The sequence below is a fragment of the Ceratotherium simum genome, chromosome 19 (assembly GCF_057802395.1).
Source record: "Ceratotherium simum simum isolate JZ-2026a chromosome 19, ASM5780239v1, whole genome shotgun sequence".
NCBI lineage: Eukaryota > Metazoa > Chordata > Mammalia > Perissodactyla > Rhinocerotidae > Ceratotherium > Ceratotherium simum.
The window spans coordinates 21064164-21081072 of record NC_141918.1 but is presented as its reverse complement, the minus strand read 5'-3'; the positions used below and the strand labels follow the sequence as shown (position 1 = coordinate 21081072).

The following is a 16909-nucleotide window of genomic DNA, read 5'->3' as shown; positions in this document are numbered from 1 at the left end:
TTTGATACAGAAAGCAAAGACCATGTGACCTACTCAGTGTTTCCCTACACCGGATTAGCCTCACTTCTGCACTTGCCTGAATGAACAGGCATCCTCGCTCTCAACAAAAGAGCTGCCAGCACTAGCGCGGGAAGAAGAGGGGACAGCGCGGCGCTGGGGTGAAGGAGACACCCGCTTCAGGCTCACAGGAGCAGAGCTCTCTCCTCAGGCTCCGCCCGAGGACAGCCCTGCGGTCCCCAGGCCTTGCTCACCTCAAGTCTCTGCATCACTTTCCTTTCCCAGTGAGGCCCCGCCTTCCGGCCGAACGCACCAATTAAAGCTACAAAAAAAAAAAAAAGAAAGAAAAAGCGTATCGCCGTACCGAGTCCGTGGCAGGCAGACTCTCGCGAGAATTCGAGAAGCCCCGGCGGTACCCACAGAGACATCGCGAGCGGACCTCTGGGGGCGGGCTGTGCCGTGGCCCCGCCCTTCCTGAGCGCGGGCGCGCCGTGGCGGGAATTTTGCCTGGTTCGGATTCAGACCCCACGGACTCCCGGGATGTGGTCGGAACCGCCCGGGGCTGATCTCCCGGAGTGAAAGTGTGAGCAGGTAGGACTTGCACCAAACAAGGGGCGTCCGGTGCACAGGACACCGGCTTCCCTCGCCGGGTGCCCGTCCGCGCCGGCCGCTACCTTGTGCGGTGCTGGCGGCACTTGCACCCCGGCCGGAAGGGGTGGGGTGGGCGCCAGGCCCTCCTGAACCCCATCCGGAGTCTGCAAGGGAGCTTTTCCTAGACCTTGCCGGGAAACTGGCTCAGTGAGGGCGCGGGTCGAGGCGGGCTCGGGAGTTGAAGCTGGACCTGACTTGAGAACATTTTCTTCCTCTTCACCCTGTCCCGCCCTTAAAGGTCCCACCTAGAGGGGACCGGCCACAGCCGGTCGGGGGTGCGTACTAGGTTATGACAGCCTTGATCTCAGGGAGTCGGTAGGGGAGAGTTGTTGAGGTTTTGGCTTCTTGGTTTTTTTCTTTGTGCTGGGAGGACGTTTGGGGAACTTTATGAGGTCACCCCCAGTCTCTCGGCCCGCCCGACTTCCAGGAATCTCATCATAACTTCTTTGGAGCCCTTTAACGATAGTTCTAATGTTTCAGGACATGAAATAAACAATGGATGACGGTTCTGTCGCGTCGACGTTCCTGACTGACAGCTTGGAATTGGAGCTGGGGACCGAATGGTGCAAACCTCCTTGCTTTTCTTGTGCTTTTGACGACAGAGGAGGAGGAAAACATTTTTCTGGCGAGTCCTACCTTTCTAGCGGAGCCCTTAAACGGTAGGTAAAAACTCCTTTGTTTTTCCCTCATCAGATTTTTCATCAGTTTAAGAATGCTGTTTAATTTATGATTTCAGTCAGTTAAATTTTGATGTTCAAGCCATATGTTTGTAAATCGGCTTAGTATATCACACGGATGGAGGCTATTAGTTCTGTTGTTGGTTTCCTGGTTAGGACATACCTAAAAGATTTTTGGATATGAAGGAGAACTTCCTTGCTACCTGATGTTTTCTTACCTCCTTGCTACTTCAGTTTTGGGGGAGGGAGCTCGGCCCTAATTTCCCTTTTACTTACAGTGAATTCTGAACTACCTGGGCTTTTTGAAATGATATTTCCTTCTAAAACATGAAATAATGTTCTGGAGCTTCCCAGTAATCCTTAAGTAAGACATACACATTTTTTGTTGCCCAAGTTTTTTCTAATCTGTGTATCTACACATACAGAAGTCTTACAGACTTTTTTTTTTTTAACTTTCTAATAAATACACCAGATTGTATAAGTTCATAGGAATGTTACTCTTCAAAGTTTTTGCCTTGGGCAGGTGTACACATATTGCAGTAAAACTGCTGTTATTGAAATATTTTGGGAATACTTGCTGAAACAATTTCAGTCATAAAGGAAACCATTTTTGTTGATTTTATAGTTGTACCTTGTTTGAGACCTTAAAAGGGCTTACTCAGTTTGATTATGTTATTCTTCAGACATGGCTCAGAATAACTTTTAGCTGTTTTAAAAATAAATGTCCCCTCAAAGGATGAAATTCTACAACTGAAGACCACTATTGAAGACAGGCAAAAGTATGTTCCCAGACTCCTTTTCGTGTTTTTCCTTTAAGTTACATTGCTCTTTAGTTATACTTCTTTTAATCACTATATAGGATTGAATTTTTAATACAGTCTAGCTGTAGTATTCCTGAATATGTAAGGTACCAATGCATATCCTGACTTTATAACATCATTGTTGGCATGTCATGTATAATATGGATTCATATAATCTCAGAAAAGACACGCTATATTATGGGATTTAGCACTCTTTTTATGAGACTAAATCAGAGTTTGAATTTCAGATTGATTTTGAATCTTGATCCTTTACCAACTAATTTTGAAGAGGATACAGTGGAAATATTTGGCATTCAGTGGGTTACTGAAACAGCATTAGTGAATTCATCTAGAGTGCTCTTTCATTTATTCAGGTATGTTTTTTTTTTTTTTAACTCCATGAGTGTAGATGCTGTTCAGTTACATTGCTGAATGGTTTCTAATACTGATATTACAAAAGTACCAGTAGAGTTGTGCATGTTGCTCTCTTGATTATCTTATCAGTAACAGCAATCAAGCAGTAATGTTTGATGGAGTAATGGTTTTTATGTTTTTGTTTTGTTTTTTTTTTTTGCTGGAAAAGATTTGCTCTGAGCTAACATCTATTGCCAATCTTCCTCTCTTTCTCTCTCTCTTGTTTTTTTGCTCCCCCAAAGCCGCAGTACATAGTTGTATATTTTAGTTGTTAGTTCTTCTATGTGAGCTGCCACCACTGACAGCTGGCAACTGACAAATGAGTGGTGTGGTTCCGTGCCGAGAAACCGAACCCAGACTGTGGAAGTGGAGTGCGCTGGACTTTAACCACTAGGCCATCAGGGCTGGCGTGATGGAGTAATTGTTTTAATGAGCTATTTTTTAGTGACTCTTTATTCTTTTTCAGAATCTTTGTTCCTCTGTATTTGACATCATGTATTAAAGACAAATATTTAAGGCTTCAAACTATATTATAATTTTGGAAGAAAACTAAAATACTTTTGTTGCTTAATAGCCATAGTCTTTCAATGATTTTTAGCAAATGAACTCAGACTTTCCGAATATATCTTTCAGACTAATAGAAATATGATTAATTAATATGATTAATTTGGACTTTAAAACAATTTTAATGAAAATTTTCAAACATACACAAATGTAGAGAGAATAGTATAACAAACCTCCACATACCCTCCCTCAGTTACAATAATCGTCAGGGTTTTATCACATTTTCTTCATCTGCCCTCTTCCCTCTTTTTGGTTTAAGTATCTTTAAGCAAATTCCAGGCATCATGTCATCTCACCCTTAAGTATTTCAGTATGCATTTCTTAAAAACAGGGAACTTTTTTTTAAACATAAACGCTATCTCATTACCACAGTTAACAAAATTGAAATAATTCATTATCATTTAAAACTCATTCCATATTCAGCTTCAGATGATTTTGAAATGGAGTCAGTTATTGAAGGCAAATTATTATCCAAAAATACATTAAGAATGTGTATATGGTACACTTAAATGAGAATGGAATAGTGAAGGGATTTCTCCTTCCACCCTTGTTCCATGAGACCTTGTGAAAAGACATCACTGTGTCTGTGCCATGTTATGTGTTTTATTGGGAGAATAGGCTGAGTGAGTGATTCTTTGTAATCCTGAACATTACAAAATGAGTTGAATCTTTATCCAGGACATTGGTCATGGATATGGGTCAATCTTGAAAGAGTTGAAAGACAATTAGGAAGAATGGCAAGAGAAGATTACTTTCAGGAATTAAGGTGGAACGTCATAAATCTAGCTTTTCCTGATAACTCTAGTCTACATTATTCTCTTTCTTTTCTGAACTCCTATTGTATTACTATATGATACAGTTTAACACTTCATTATGTAACTGTTAACTTCAGATGTTTTATATGAGTATTTTAAGCATCTTGAATATATAAACAGTATCTCATTGATAGTGAAATCTATGATAGTTGATATAATTTCTGAGATATATGCAACTTTTAATAGATCATTTTTGAAAGGTCAGTCAAAGGCACGTTTTATCTTCTCTCAGTGTTCACTACCTGAAGCTGACCGTGTAATAAGCATTCACAAAGTATTAAATAAACATCATTCACAAATGGGAGGCATTGAAGCTATGTAATAGATTTGGAAACATTATCTGTGGAATTTTTACAAGCTTTAAACTATTCTAAAATTAACTCTCATCTTACCTTTTTTAAATTAGGCAACAACTATACAACTTGGAAACCTTATTACAGGCCAGCTGTGATTTTGGTAAGTTTTAAGGGTGTTTAATGGCAAAAAGCAATGGTGCTCCATTACAGTGAATTGCACATGCGGTCTATGGTGCATAATTGGGATATCCTAATAACATGGAGGAAGCATTAGGTCAGAAGTTCAGGATACAGCATATTTAATGTTCATAAAAAGTATGACACTTAAATTTTGTTGTAGCTGAGCTTTATAGTATTTTTCCAAACTGGAGGTAAAATTGATTTAAAGCTAAACATCTCTGAAGTGAATTAGTAACTTGCTTTGTGGGGGGGGAGTGGGATGGAGAACTTAGAAAGTGCGAGCTTCATGCTATCTTCTTGCTCTTCTTTTCTGCTTTCTGTTTTTGTTTGTTTTTGACATTTAATGGACTACTGGTTTTTTGATATTGGTGAAGTTAAGATAGTGAAGGGAATTGCAGGGTAGTGTGTTTTAGTGCAAGCCAGCTGCTTCTCCTTTCCAGCAGTGTTGGTGCAGTGTAGTATTTAGAATCATGGCCCTGTGGTCAGCCTGGGTTCCAATCCTAGCCTATTGTGGGTCTCACACCAGGTAATTGTTCCCACCTCATTGAGGTCTTGTGAGAATGAAATGAGGTAATGCAGGTTAACTGCTTAGCCTGGTATCTGTTGTTAGTGATACCCAGCAACTAAAGATCATCTGAAACACCTTTGGTCAAAGAAAGGTTTAGTAGCTTACCAAAGCAAGGGGGAAATACACATCATGAGGAACAGATGGGGCGTCTCAGTGAGAGGGAGTAGGGAGGGGCTTGTGATAGGGTTTGGGCTTGTGCTGGCTGATTTGGGTTGTTTAAGGGGGATATGACTTTATTCTGGATTGGATGCTGTTAAGCAGGTATGTGTTGATGATTGAGTATGTTAATTTTTATCTAGGAGGTAGGACAAAAAGGGAGGTTAGGGAGCGTTCTAATTAGTAAAGAAGGAATAGTCATGTTAGCTGAAAGGGGAGGAGGTTCTGTTTTGGTATTTTGTTTGATTTTGTGTGATTGCATAGTGCCTTGTTTCTGTGTTGAGACATGATTACAGACAGGTTTTGTTTTTGTCTTGTTTCACCATTATCACGGAGTGGCCCTGCCTGATTATTTTTGATATTCTATGGAAACTGTTTAATTTCAGTAGAGAACATCACAGCCCAGCTGTTAGCTACCAGCTGTCAGGGCTGTTTTATTTGTTTTGTTTTCTCAGTATGTGCTCAGTGAATGTTGAGTATTGTCTCATTATCACCTGAGTCCCTGCTTCATACCAGGTACTGTGTAAGGCACTAATGCATCAGAGTAGAAAAATATGCTGCTGAAGAGCTTGCAGTGAGTGGGACAGATAGACATGTGAGCATAGGTCAGCATGGTAAATGGAAAAGTGTAGTGACAGAGGCACAGACAGGCTGCTATGCGAGCCAAGGGCTTCATCTGTTTATTTGTCCATCACAGAGTGATGCCAGATCTGAGTCTTCAAGGATGAAGAGAAATTAGCTAGCCAAAAGATTTTGGGAAAGTTTTAGGGACAGGAAGAGTTCCAGGTAGAAACGACTGTTTATTTTTTATTTTTTTGTGAGGAAGATCAGCCCTATGCTAACATCTGCTAGTCCTCGTCTTTTTTTGCTGAGGAAGACTGGCCCTGGGCTAACATCCGTGCCCATCTTCCTCCACTTTGTATGGGATGCCACCACAGCATGGCTTGCCAAGCGGTGCGTCAGTGTGCGCCTGGGATTCGAACCAGTGAACCCCGGGCCACCGCAGCGGAGCGCACGCACTTAACCACTTGCACCACCAGGCTGGCCTCAGAAACGACTGTTTAGAAAAAAGACACTGAGGTGTGCAAAAACATAAAAGTTCAGGGAGCAGGAAGTAAATACTAATTATGTATGGGTGGATCATAGTGTGTAGGGGAGTGATGAATTTGGAAGGGATGAAATTGCAGTTGTCTTTCTAAACCATACCAAAGAGTCAGAATTTCATTTTATTTTTTACTGAGGAAGATTCACCCTGAGCTAACATCCTTTGCCAATCTTCCTCTTTTTTTTCTTGAGAAGGACTGGCCCTGAGCCAACATCCATGCCAATCCTCCTTTACCCTATATACAGGACACTGCCACAGCATGGCTGGTGAGTGGAGCAGGTCCACGCCTGGGATCCAAACCCGCGAACCTGGGCTGCTGAAGCGGAGTGCGCAGAACCTTAACCACTCGGCTGTGGGGCTGGGCCCCAGAATTTTATTTTGAAACCCCTGGGGAGCCTCTAAAAGATTATAGTGGAAACAGCAAAAATACCTTTGCTATATTGAGTGACTTAATTAAATTGGGTACATGGAAGGCATTTCTTATACAAGATTATTCCTTGAAAAGCACTTATTGACCTAAAACCACTACAGTGGATTATTTGTTGAAATGGTTATTTGTTTCACTGACATTTTGGCTGCTTTTGTTGCTTAAAAAAACTTTTGATGATAGATTTGTTGGAGAGGTTAACAATATTAAAGGTTATCCCCAAATCAGCTTACCCCTGTCTTTGTGTCAGGGCTTTGTTAATAAACTTGTGTAGCTAGCTTGGCCCTCAGCTCTCCCCAGAAAGCCCTTAATGTAGGGTCACTTACTGAAGTGCTGAAGTTCTTGTTCTCCTATTCATTCTACTCCCTGGATTGCTTTTCAGTTGAGGCAAAATAACATATTTAATAATGTATGTTTTGCTGATACCTGTTGTTAAATGTAGCTGTTGGTGTTACCCCTTTTTCAGATACTGTATTTTTTTGTCTCTTTATATTTCATTTGGATTATTTTTAATCTTCCATTTCTGTCCTCATGCTTTCTTTCATCCACCTTTAACACACAGAGTATATATATAACCACTGTTCTTAATTTCACTGACTGCAGATTCATCATTCTCATTTCTGGGTCTGCTCTTATTGATTGATTTTTCTCCGTATTCTGTGATATATTTTTCTGCTTCTTTGAACATCTAGTAATTTTTTATTGTGTGATAGACATTGTAGATTTTACATTGCTGCTTTCTGGATTTTCTTGTATTCCTATAACCAGTGTTGAGTTTTATTCTGGCTGGCTGTTGAGTACTTGTAATCCATTGGATGTTTTTGAGGCTTGTTTTAAATTTCGTTAGGACTTTGTAAAAGTAACCTTTAGTCTAATGTTAATTTAGTTCTGGTAAGGCTTCTGAGGATTCTTTCTGGTGAATTATGACATTTTTTTCATTCTTGTTGATGGGAAGTTGAACTGTTCCCTGACCTGTGTAAGCTTTGTGGAGAATTGTTTTCTGGTGTTTTTCCCTGGCCTTGTGTAATTTTTTCTCATGCATCAACAGATCAGTAGTCAGCCAAGACTCAGTGGGGACCCTCTGTACATTTCCAGAGCTCTTTTTTCTTGTAGCTTTTTTCTTCTTTGGTACTTTTGCCCTGCAAATTTAGACTGCTCTAAACTGAGATTTCATGTCTCCTCAACTCAGTGATTTGGACTCTGGGTTCTGTCTCCCTGTGCTGCAGCCTTGAAACTGTCTCTAGCTGGGAAGCTGGTACATTAGGACTTGCCTTCTCTTTGGGATAGCAGTGCTGTACTGCCGTATGTCCAATGCCTGAAAACTTGTTTTATGTTGTTTTCCTAGTTTTCTAGTTTCAGGTGGGAGGATGCTAAATCTAATTCCTTTGACTCCATCGTGGCTGGATGCAGGCATTCACAGCAGTTTTTATAAGAGTAGTGCCTTTATGGGCTGCAAAGTGTGAAACCGGGGGGTCATATGACTTTCATAGGTAGTATGTAATTAAACTATAAGAATGCAGTGCACTATTTAATATGTAGGTATTTGCGCAACATCTTTACATTGATACTCCTGTTGGTTTTGCCAAAGTAGTGGCCATGTTTGCTCATTTGAATTTAAATTTAGAAAGAAGATTTGCTTTATGTTTAATATGGATGAGAATTTGTTGCCTATAATTCTTATCACATTTTCTCTGCTTTTGTTTAGTGATTGTCTCTTACTTATTTTCCGTATAGTGGTTATCAATGTTTTGTACATAGTAACCACACAGATAATTTTTAATGATTTAAATGTTAAAGTGGGGAAAAGATGGCATGGGTTGGAGTCGAGAGAAAGACAGGCACTATTAGTAAGTCATTTGTGGCCTTAAAAATCATTATAAGGAGTTTTGATTTCATTCTAAATACAGTAGCTAGCCTTTCATGGATTTTAATTTAGAAGGAACAGAAATTGATATACATTTAAAGCACATTTTGTTCTTACATTATAGAGGAGCAAAGGAGGATGTGGGAAGACCTGTTAGGAGACCTGTTAGGTGCAATAAATCAAGAGATTATAGGAGGGGGGCGTTCAAGATGACAGTGTAGGAAGACCCTGAACTCAGTTCCTCTCACAGGCATGACAAATTTACAACTACATATGGAATAATTTTCTTCTGAAAAGGACCTGGGAATTGGACAAGCAGCACTTCTACAACAAAAAATAAAAGAGATGCATTGAGAAGCGTAGGAGAGGTAGAGACTTGGTCTCACCCAGGACCCCACCCCAGGCATGGTGCTCCACAATCAGGAAGGGATCCCAAAAATATGAAACTTTCCCTCAAGGGATGAAGGGACTGTGCCACACATCAGGCACCCTGACCCTTGGGTCTGGCACCAGAAAGATGAGCTCCCAAAACGTCTGGTTTTGAAAATCGACAGGGATTAAATCTAGGGGAAATGTAGAACTCAGGGGAATGGAGAACCTGCTCTTAAAGGGCTCATGTGTACCCACTCACCCTGAGATCCAGTGGAAAAGCAACAGTTTGAAAAGTACCTAGACCATAAGTCAGGGAGATTGGCTTATTAATCCTAAAATGGCTGCCAGAGAGGTAGGAACCTACAGTGACTTTCTCCAGGAACAGAAACACTGGTGGGAGCCATTTTTGCAATCTCATTCTATCTTGCTGGTGACAGAGCTGGTGGGCACCATTTGTGGTGCCCTCCTTCAGTGGGTGTGATCTGCGCCCCACCACCCTGCAGAGCAGCCACGCCGCAACCAGTACAGGTGAGCCCATCGCACCCTGCCCTCACTGTGCAGTAGCCACAGCCCCACCACAACTGGCAGGGGCATGCAGTTCACACAAGGGATGCCCCTTGAGCACCTGGCCAGTTAGGCCAGCGGAGATTGCACTTCTGGGCCCCATGGATCATCTACCCAAGACTACTCCTTCAAAACTGGGAGAAGGAGCTGTTATGCCTAATATGTATAGACAACACAGAGAGTCAGGCAAAATGAGGAGATATAGGAATATGTTCCAAGCCCAAGAACCAGACGAATCCCCGGAAAAAGACCTTAATGAAATGAAAATAAGTAACCAGTCTCATAAAGTGTTTAAAGTAGTGGCAAAAATAATGGCTCACTGACTTTGGGAGAAGACTGAATGAACACAGTGAGAACTTCAACAGAGAGAAAATGTGAGCAAGTACCAAATGGAAGTTGTATTAAACTGACAAACACTCTAGAGGGGTTCCACAGCAGAATGGATGAAGTAGAAGCATGAATCAGTGAGCTGGAAGACAAAGCAATAGATCTCCCCCAGCTAGAGCAGCAAAATGAAAAAAGAATTTTAAAAAGTGAGATACCTTAAGTGACCTCTGGGACAACATCAAGTGGAGTAACATTTGCATTATAGAGATCTTAGAAAGAGAAGAGAGAGAGAAAGGGCCAAAAAAAGTATTTGAAGAAATAATGGCTGAAAACTTCCCTAATCTGAGAAAGGAAATAGACATCCAGGTCTAGGATACCCAGAGAGTTCCAAATAAGATGAACTCAAAGAGAACCACATCAAGACATTATAATTAAAATGGTAAAAGTTAAAGAGAGAATCTTAAAAGCAGCTAGAGAAAATAATTTTACTATGTACAAAGTAAACCCCAAAAAGACCATTAGCAGATTTTTTCGGCAGAAACTTTGCAGTCCAGAAGGAAGTGGCATGACATATTCAAAATGCTGAAAGGAAAAATTTTCCAACGAAGAATTCTCTGCCTGGCAAGATTATCATTCAGAATTGAAGGAGAAATTAAAAGTTTCCCAGATAAGCAAAATCTAAAGGAGTTCGTCAATACTAAACCTGTCTTGCAAGAAATGTTAAATAGACTTCTCTAAGCTGAAAAGAAAAGACACTAATTAATGATAACAAAATGTATGAAAGTAATAATCTCACTGGAAAAGTTAAATTTATAATAAAGGTGGTGGATCATTTACTTATACAGCAAGTATGAAGGTCAAAAGACAAAAGTAGTAAAATTAACTAAAATTATAATAATTAGTAAAGGGATGCCTAAACTAAAAAGATGTAAAGTGTGTCATCAAAAATATAAAAGGTAGGGGCCAGCCTGGTGGCATAGTGGTTAAGTGTGCACTTTCTGCTGCGGCGGTCCAGGGTTTGCAGGTTCGGATTCTGGGTGCACACCAACGCACTGCTTGTCAAGCCATGCTGTGGCAGCATCCCATATAAAGTAGAGGAAGATGGGTGTGGATGTTAGCCCAGGGTTAATCTTCCTCAGCAAAAAGAGGAGGATTGGCATCGGATGGTAGCTCAGGGCTAATCTTCCTCACACACACACAAAAATATATATATATAAAATGTAGGGGGGGTAAAAATGGTAAGCTTTGGAATGTGTTCAAATTTAAGTTGCTATCAATTTAAAAGAGACTGTTACACACAGAGGATATTATATATGAACCTCACAGTAACTACAAAGAAATTTATAGTAAATACACAAAAGAAAATGAGAAAGGAATCTAAACATAATACCAGTGAAAGTCATCAAACCACAGGGAAGAGAGCAAGAGAAGAAGAAAGGAACAGAGAGGAACTACAAAAAGAGCTGGAAAATAATTAACAAACTAGTAATATGTACATACCTATCAATAATTACTTTAAATGTAAGTGGACTAGGAGCTGGTCCGGTGGTGCAAGCAGTTAAGTCCACATGCTCCGCTGCGGTGGCCCGGGGTTCCCCGGTTCGGATCCCAGACACGCACCAACGCACCACTTGGCAAGCCATGCTGTGGAGGCATCCCATATAAAGCAGAGGAAGCTGAGCATGGATGTTAGCCCAGGGCTAGTCTTCCTCACCAAAAAGAGGAGGATTGGCAGATGTTAGCTCAGGGCCGATCTTCCTCCCCCCCCAAAAAAAATGTAAGTGGACTAAATTCACCCATCAAAAGACACAAAGTGGCTGAATGGATAAAAAAAAAAGAAACATCTATATGCTGCCTATAAGAGACTCACTTCAGAAGTAAGGACACACACAGACTGAAAGTGAAGGAATGGAAAAAGATATTCTATGCAAATGGAAACAAAAAGAAAGCTGATGTAGCTATACTCATATCAGACATAATAGACTTTAAAACAAAGACTGTAATAAAAGACAAAGAAGGGCACTACATAATGATAAAGTGATCAATCCAGCAAGAAGATATAATATTTATGAGTATATATGCACCCAACATAGGAGCGCCAAAATATATAAAATAAATATTAACCGACCTAAAAGGAGAAACTGAAAGCAATACAATAATAGTAGGAAACTTTAACATCCCACTTACAGCAATGGATAGATCATCCAGACAGAAAATCAGTAAGGAAATATCGGACTTAAATGACACATTAGACCAGATGAACTTAGTAATATGTATAGAATATTGCACCCCCAAACAGCAGAATACACATTCTTTTCAAGTGCACATGGAACATTCTCCAAAATAGACCACATGATAGGCCACAAAAAAATCTCAATAAATTTAAGAAGATTGAAATCATTTGATATGATGCATCGTTCCTGACCACAATGGTATGAAACTAGAAATCACTTACAAGAACACTGGAAAAAAACCAGTTATGTGTAGATAAAACAATGTGCTGTTAAACAACCAATGGGTCAACAAAGGAATCAAAGAGGAAAAAAAAATACCTTGAGACAACTGAAAATGGAAACAAAGTGTTGCAAAATCTATGGGATGCAGCAAAAGCGGTTCTAAGAGGGAAATTCATAGTAGTACAGGCCTCCCTAAAAAAACAAGAAAAAAATAAACAGTCTAACTTTACCCCTAAGAGAACTAGGAAAAGAAGAACTTTTCAATAGAAAAGACCAGTGAAACTAACAGCTGGTTCCTTGAAAAGACAAACAAAATTGATAAACCTTTACGCAGACTCATCAAAAAAAAGAGAGTCCAAATAAATAAAATCAGAAATGAAGAGGAGAAGTTACAACTGGTACCACAGAAATACAAGGAATCATAAGAGACTGCTATGAACCACCAAATTAGACAACCCAGAATAAATGGATAAATTCCTACAAACATACGGTTTTCAAAAACTGAATCAGGAAGAAATAGAAAATCTGAATTGACTCATTACAGCAATGAAATTGAATTAGTAGTCAAAAAACTCCCAACAAACAAAAGTCCAGGACCAGATGGCTTCACAGGTACATTCCAGCAAACATTTAAAGAAGAGTTAATCCCTATCCTTCTCAAATTATTCCCGAAACAATTGAAGAGGAAGGAAATCTTCCGACCTCATTTTACTAGGCCAGCATTACCCTGATACCAAAACAAGACAAAGACTTGACAAAAAAAGAACATTACAGGCCAATATCCCTGTTGAACATAGATGCAAAAAATCCTAGGCAAAATATTAGCAAACCAAATCCAACAATACATTGAAAGGATCATACACCATGATCAAGTAGGATTCATTCCAGGGATGCAAGGATGGTTCAAGATCTGCAAATCACTCACTGTGATACACCACATTAATAAAACAAAAGATAAGAATTTTCTGATGATCTCAATAGATGCAAAAAAGCATTTGACAAAATCCAACATTCATTTATAATAAAAACTCTCAACAAAGTGGTTATAGTGGGAATGTACCTCAACGTAATAAAGGCCGTATATGACAAACTCATAGCTAACATACTCAACAGTGAAAAGCTGAAAGCTTTTCCTCTAAGATCAGAAGCAAGACAAGGATGCTCACTCTCGCGACTTTTATTCAACATAGTATTGGAAGTCCTAGCCCCAGCATTTAGGCGATAAAAAGAAATAAAAGGCATCCAAATTGGAAAGGAAGAAATAAAACTGTCTTTATTTGCAGATGACGTGATACTATATTTAGAAAACCCTAAAGACTGCACCAAAAAAACTATTAGAAATAAAAAATGAATTCAGTAGAGTTTCAGGGTACAAAATTAATATATAGAAATCTGCATTTCTATACACTAATAATGAACTATCAGAAAGAGAAATTAAGAAAACAGTCCCATTTACAATTACATAAAAAAATAAAATACCTACGAATAAAGCTAACTGAGGAGGTGAAAGACCTGTAGTCTGAAAACTATAAGACATTGATGAAAGAAATTGAAGATGAAAAAAAATGGAAAAATAAACCAGGCTCATAGATTGGAAGAATTAATATTGTTAAAATGTCCATATTACCCAAAGCAATCTACAGACTCAATACAGTCACATCAAAATACCAATGGCATTTTTCACAGGACGAGAACAAATAATCTTAAAATTTGTATGGAACCACAAAAGACCTCAAATAGCCAAAGCAATCTTGAGAAGGAAGAACAAAGCTGGAGGTATCACACTCCTTGATTTCAAACTGTACTACAAAGCTATAGTAATCAAAACAGTATGGTACTGGCATAAAAACAGACATGTAGATCATTAGAACAAAATAGAGAGCCCAGAAAAACACCCATGTTTATTGTTCAATTAATCTATGACAAAGTAAGCCAGAATATACAATGGGAAAATGACAATCTCTTCAGTGAATGGTTTTGGGAAAACTGGACAGCTACATGCAAAAGCATGAAACTGAACCACTTTCTTACACCATATACAAAAACAAACTCAAAAGACTTAAAAGTAAGACCTGAAACCATAAAACTCCTAGAAGAAAACCTAGGCAGTAGAGTCTTTGACATGGGTCTTAGCAGTATTTTGGGGGCTATATCTCCTTAGGCAAGGGCAACTAAAGCAAAATAAACAAATGGGATGACATCAAACTAAAAAACTTTTGCACAGCGAAGGAAACCATCAACAAAAGGAAAAGGCAACCTACTGAATAGGAGAAGATATTTGCAAATAATATATCTGATAAGGGGTTGATATCCAAAATATATAAAGAGCTCATACAACTCAGTATCAAAAAAAACAAACAACCCAATTAAAAAATGGACAGAGGATCTGAATAGTCATTTTTCCAAAGAAGATATACAGATGGCCAATAGACACATGAAAAGATGTTTAACATCACTAATTATTAGGGAAATACTAATTAAAACCACAATGAGATATCACCTCACACCTGTTAGAATGGCTGTTATCAAAAAGACAGGAAATAACCAGTGTTGGAGAGAATGTAGAGAAAAGGGAACCCTTGTATACTGTTGGTGGGAATGTAAACTGGTGTAGCCACTATGGAAAACAGTATGGAGGTTCCTCAAAAAATTAAAAATAAAACTACCATATGATCCAGCAATTCCATTCCTGGGTGTATATCTGAAGAAAATGAAAACACTAATTCAAAAAGATATGTGCACCCCTACGTTCATTGCAGCATTATTTACAGTATCCAAGATATAGAAGCAACCTAAGTGTCCATCAACAGATGAATAGATAAAGAAATTGTTATATATACACACACACACACACACAAACAATGGAATATTATTCAGCCATACAAAAAAATGAAATCTTTCAATAAGTGACAACCTGGATGGACCTAGAGAGTATTATGCTAAGTGAAATAAGTCAGAGAAAGACATACTGTATGATTTCACTTATATGTGAAATCTAAAAAACAAAACAAATGAATAAACAAAACAAAACAAAACAGACTCAGATACAGAGAACAACATGGTGGTTACCAGGGGTGAGGAAAGAGGGAGGATGGGTGAAATAGGTGAAGGGGAGTAAAAGGTACAAACTTTCAGTAGTAAAAGAAATAAGTCACGGGGATGTAGTGTATAGCATAGAGAATATAGTAAATAATATTGTAATAGCTTTGTGTGGTGACAGATGCTGACTAGACATATCATGATGATCATTTCGTAGTGTCTAAAAACATCGAATCACTATGTTGTATGCCTGAAACTAATATATTGTATGTCAATTATACTTCAATGAAAAAAAAGAAATTGTAAGGAAAATGGATAGTTTGAAGGTATATTTTGGTCATAAACAATAGGACTCGGATGGATTAGATATGAGTTTGAAGGAAATGGAAGAATCAAGAATGACATATGGGCAGCTGTAGGCCCTATGTAATCATGCACAGCATGTAAGGTCTGGAGTGCAAAGGAGAGGTCTGGGATATAGATAAACCTTTTGGAGTCATTATCATTTAGAAATAAAGGAACTGAGAAGATCATATATGTAGGAAGAGATGTATCGAGAGGGGAGGACTCAGGACTGAGTCCTGCAGAGCCCCCATATTAGTAGTAGAATTGAGGAGCAGGAGCCAGTAAAGGAGAGGTAGGAGAAAGGACACATGATAAAGAAAGATGACTGGCAGTATGTGCTGTCAGTGAAGCCAGGAGCAGCCAATGATGCTACTGCAAGGGCAAGTTACTTGAGGACATGTAGTGTCCAGTAGACTGGACAACATGGGTTTCACTGGTGACCTTAATAAGAGCATCTTTGGGGGGATGGCAAGAACCATATAGGAATCAGTGGAAAAAAATAAGAGAGAATTGCTGCTTGTATAGCTTATAAAATTTTTTGTAACTGGCCCACTGGTTAATTATTTAAGCTATGATTAACATTGTCTATTTTGGTTTCAGGGAAGATATCAACCCTGCACTGCAAAGCAGAGAGTATTAGGCAACGGTGTGTAACATTTCTTCATTATGTTAAAGTTTTCATCTTCAGGTAGGATGTCAGATGAGTATTTTGATTACTGCATGAATTTCTGGGTGCGTATTCATCCAGACTCTGGTTGTTTATTGTATCTAATTGTTTTTTAGGTACCTGAAAGTACAGAATGCCGAAAGTCATGTTCCTGTCCATCCTTACGAGGCTTTGGAGGCTCAGCTTCCCTCCGTGCTGGTCGATGAGCTTCAAGGATTACTCTTGTATATTGGACATCTATCTGAACTTCCCAGTATTAATCTAGGAGTATTTGTAAATCAAAACCAGATTAAGGTTTGACTTATTTCATTTAACTTTTAAATTATCAGTTTTTTCTCCACACAGGAATATTTATTCAAGAATGAGGGAAATTATTCAAAAATGCTCTGAAACCAGACTACTTGAGTTGAAATTCTGGCTCCTCCTTTCATTAATTATGTGCCGTTGGGCAGGTAACAGCTCTTGCCTCAGTCTCCCCATCTGTATAACTGGTATAGCTTCCTGGAGTTATTGGGAGAATTAATAAGTTAAAATGCATAAGTGCCTAGAACATAGTATATACTGAATCAATGATATAGCTATTCTGTATTCTAGTTTATAACAGTGCAAATGTTTAAAAGTTTCA

At 39.0% G+C, this 16909-nt stretch overlaps 1 protein-coding gene across 2 annotated transcripts in view; it reads left to right on the top strand.

Annotated features, from left to right (window-relative positions):
• Positions 1–455: 455 nt before the first annotated feature.
• The window catches only part of MMS22L (MMS22 like, DNA repair protein), a 133156-nt gene continuing 116702 nt past the window's right edge, over positions 456–16909 (top strand). Inside the window, exons 1-6 of one of the 2 annotated variants that reach the window (XM_004422141.3) lie at positions 456–588; positions 1129–1307; positions 2374–2499; positions 4325–4374; positions 16218–16305; positions 16401–16578. In XM_004422141.3, the coding sequence (XP_004422198.1) occupies positions 1144–1307; positions 2374–2499; positions 4325–4374; positions 16218–16305; positions 16401–16578 (606 nt within the window). In that variant the 5' untranslated portion in view covers positions 456–588; positions 1129–1143. Of the gene's footprint in view, positions 589–812; positions 924–1128; positions 1308–2373; positions 2500–4324; positions 4375–16217; positions 16306–16400; positions 16579–16909 lie in introns of those variants that run through there. The other variant, XM_087443906.1, reaches the window with a different exon arrangement.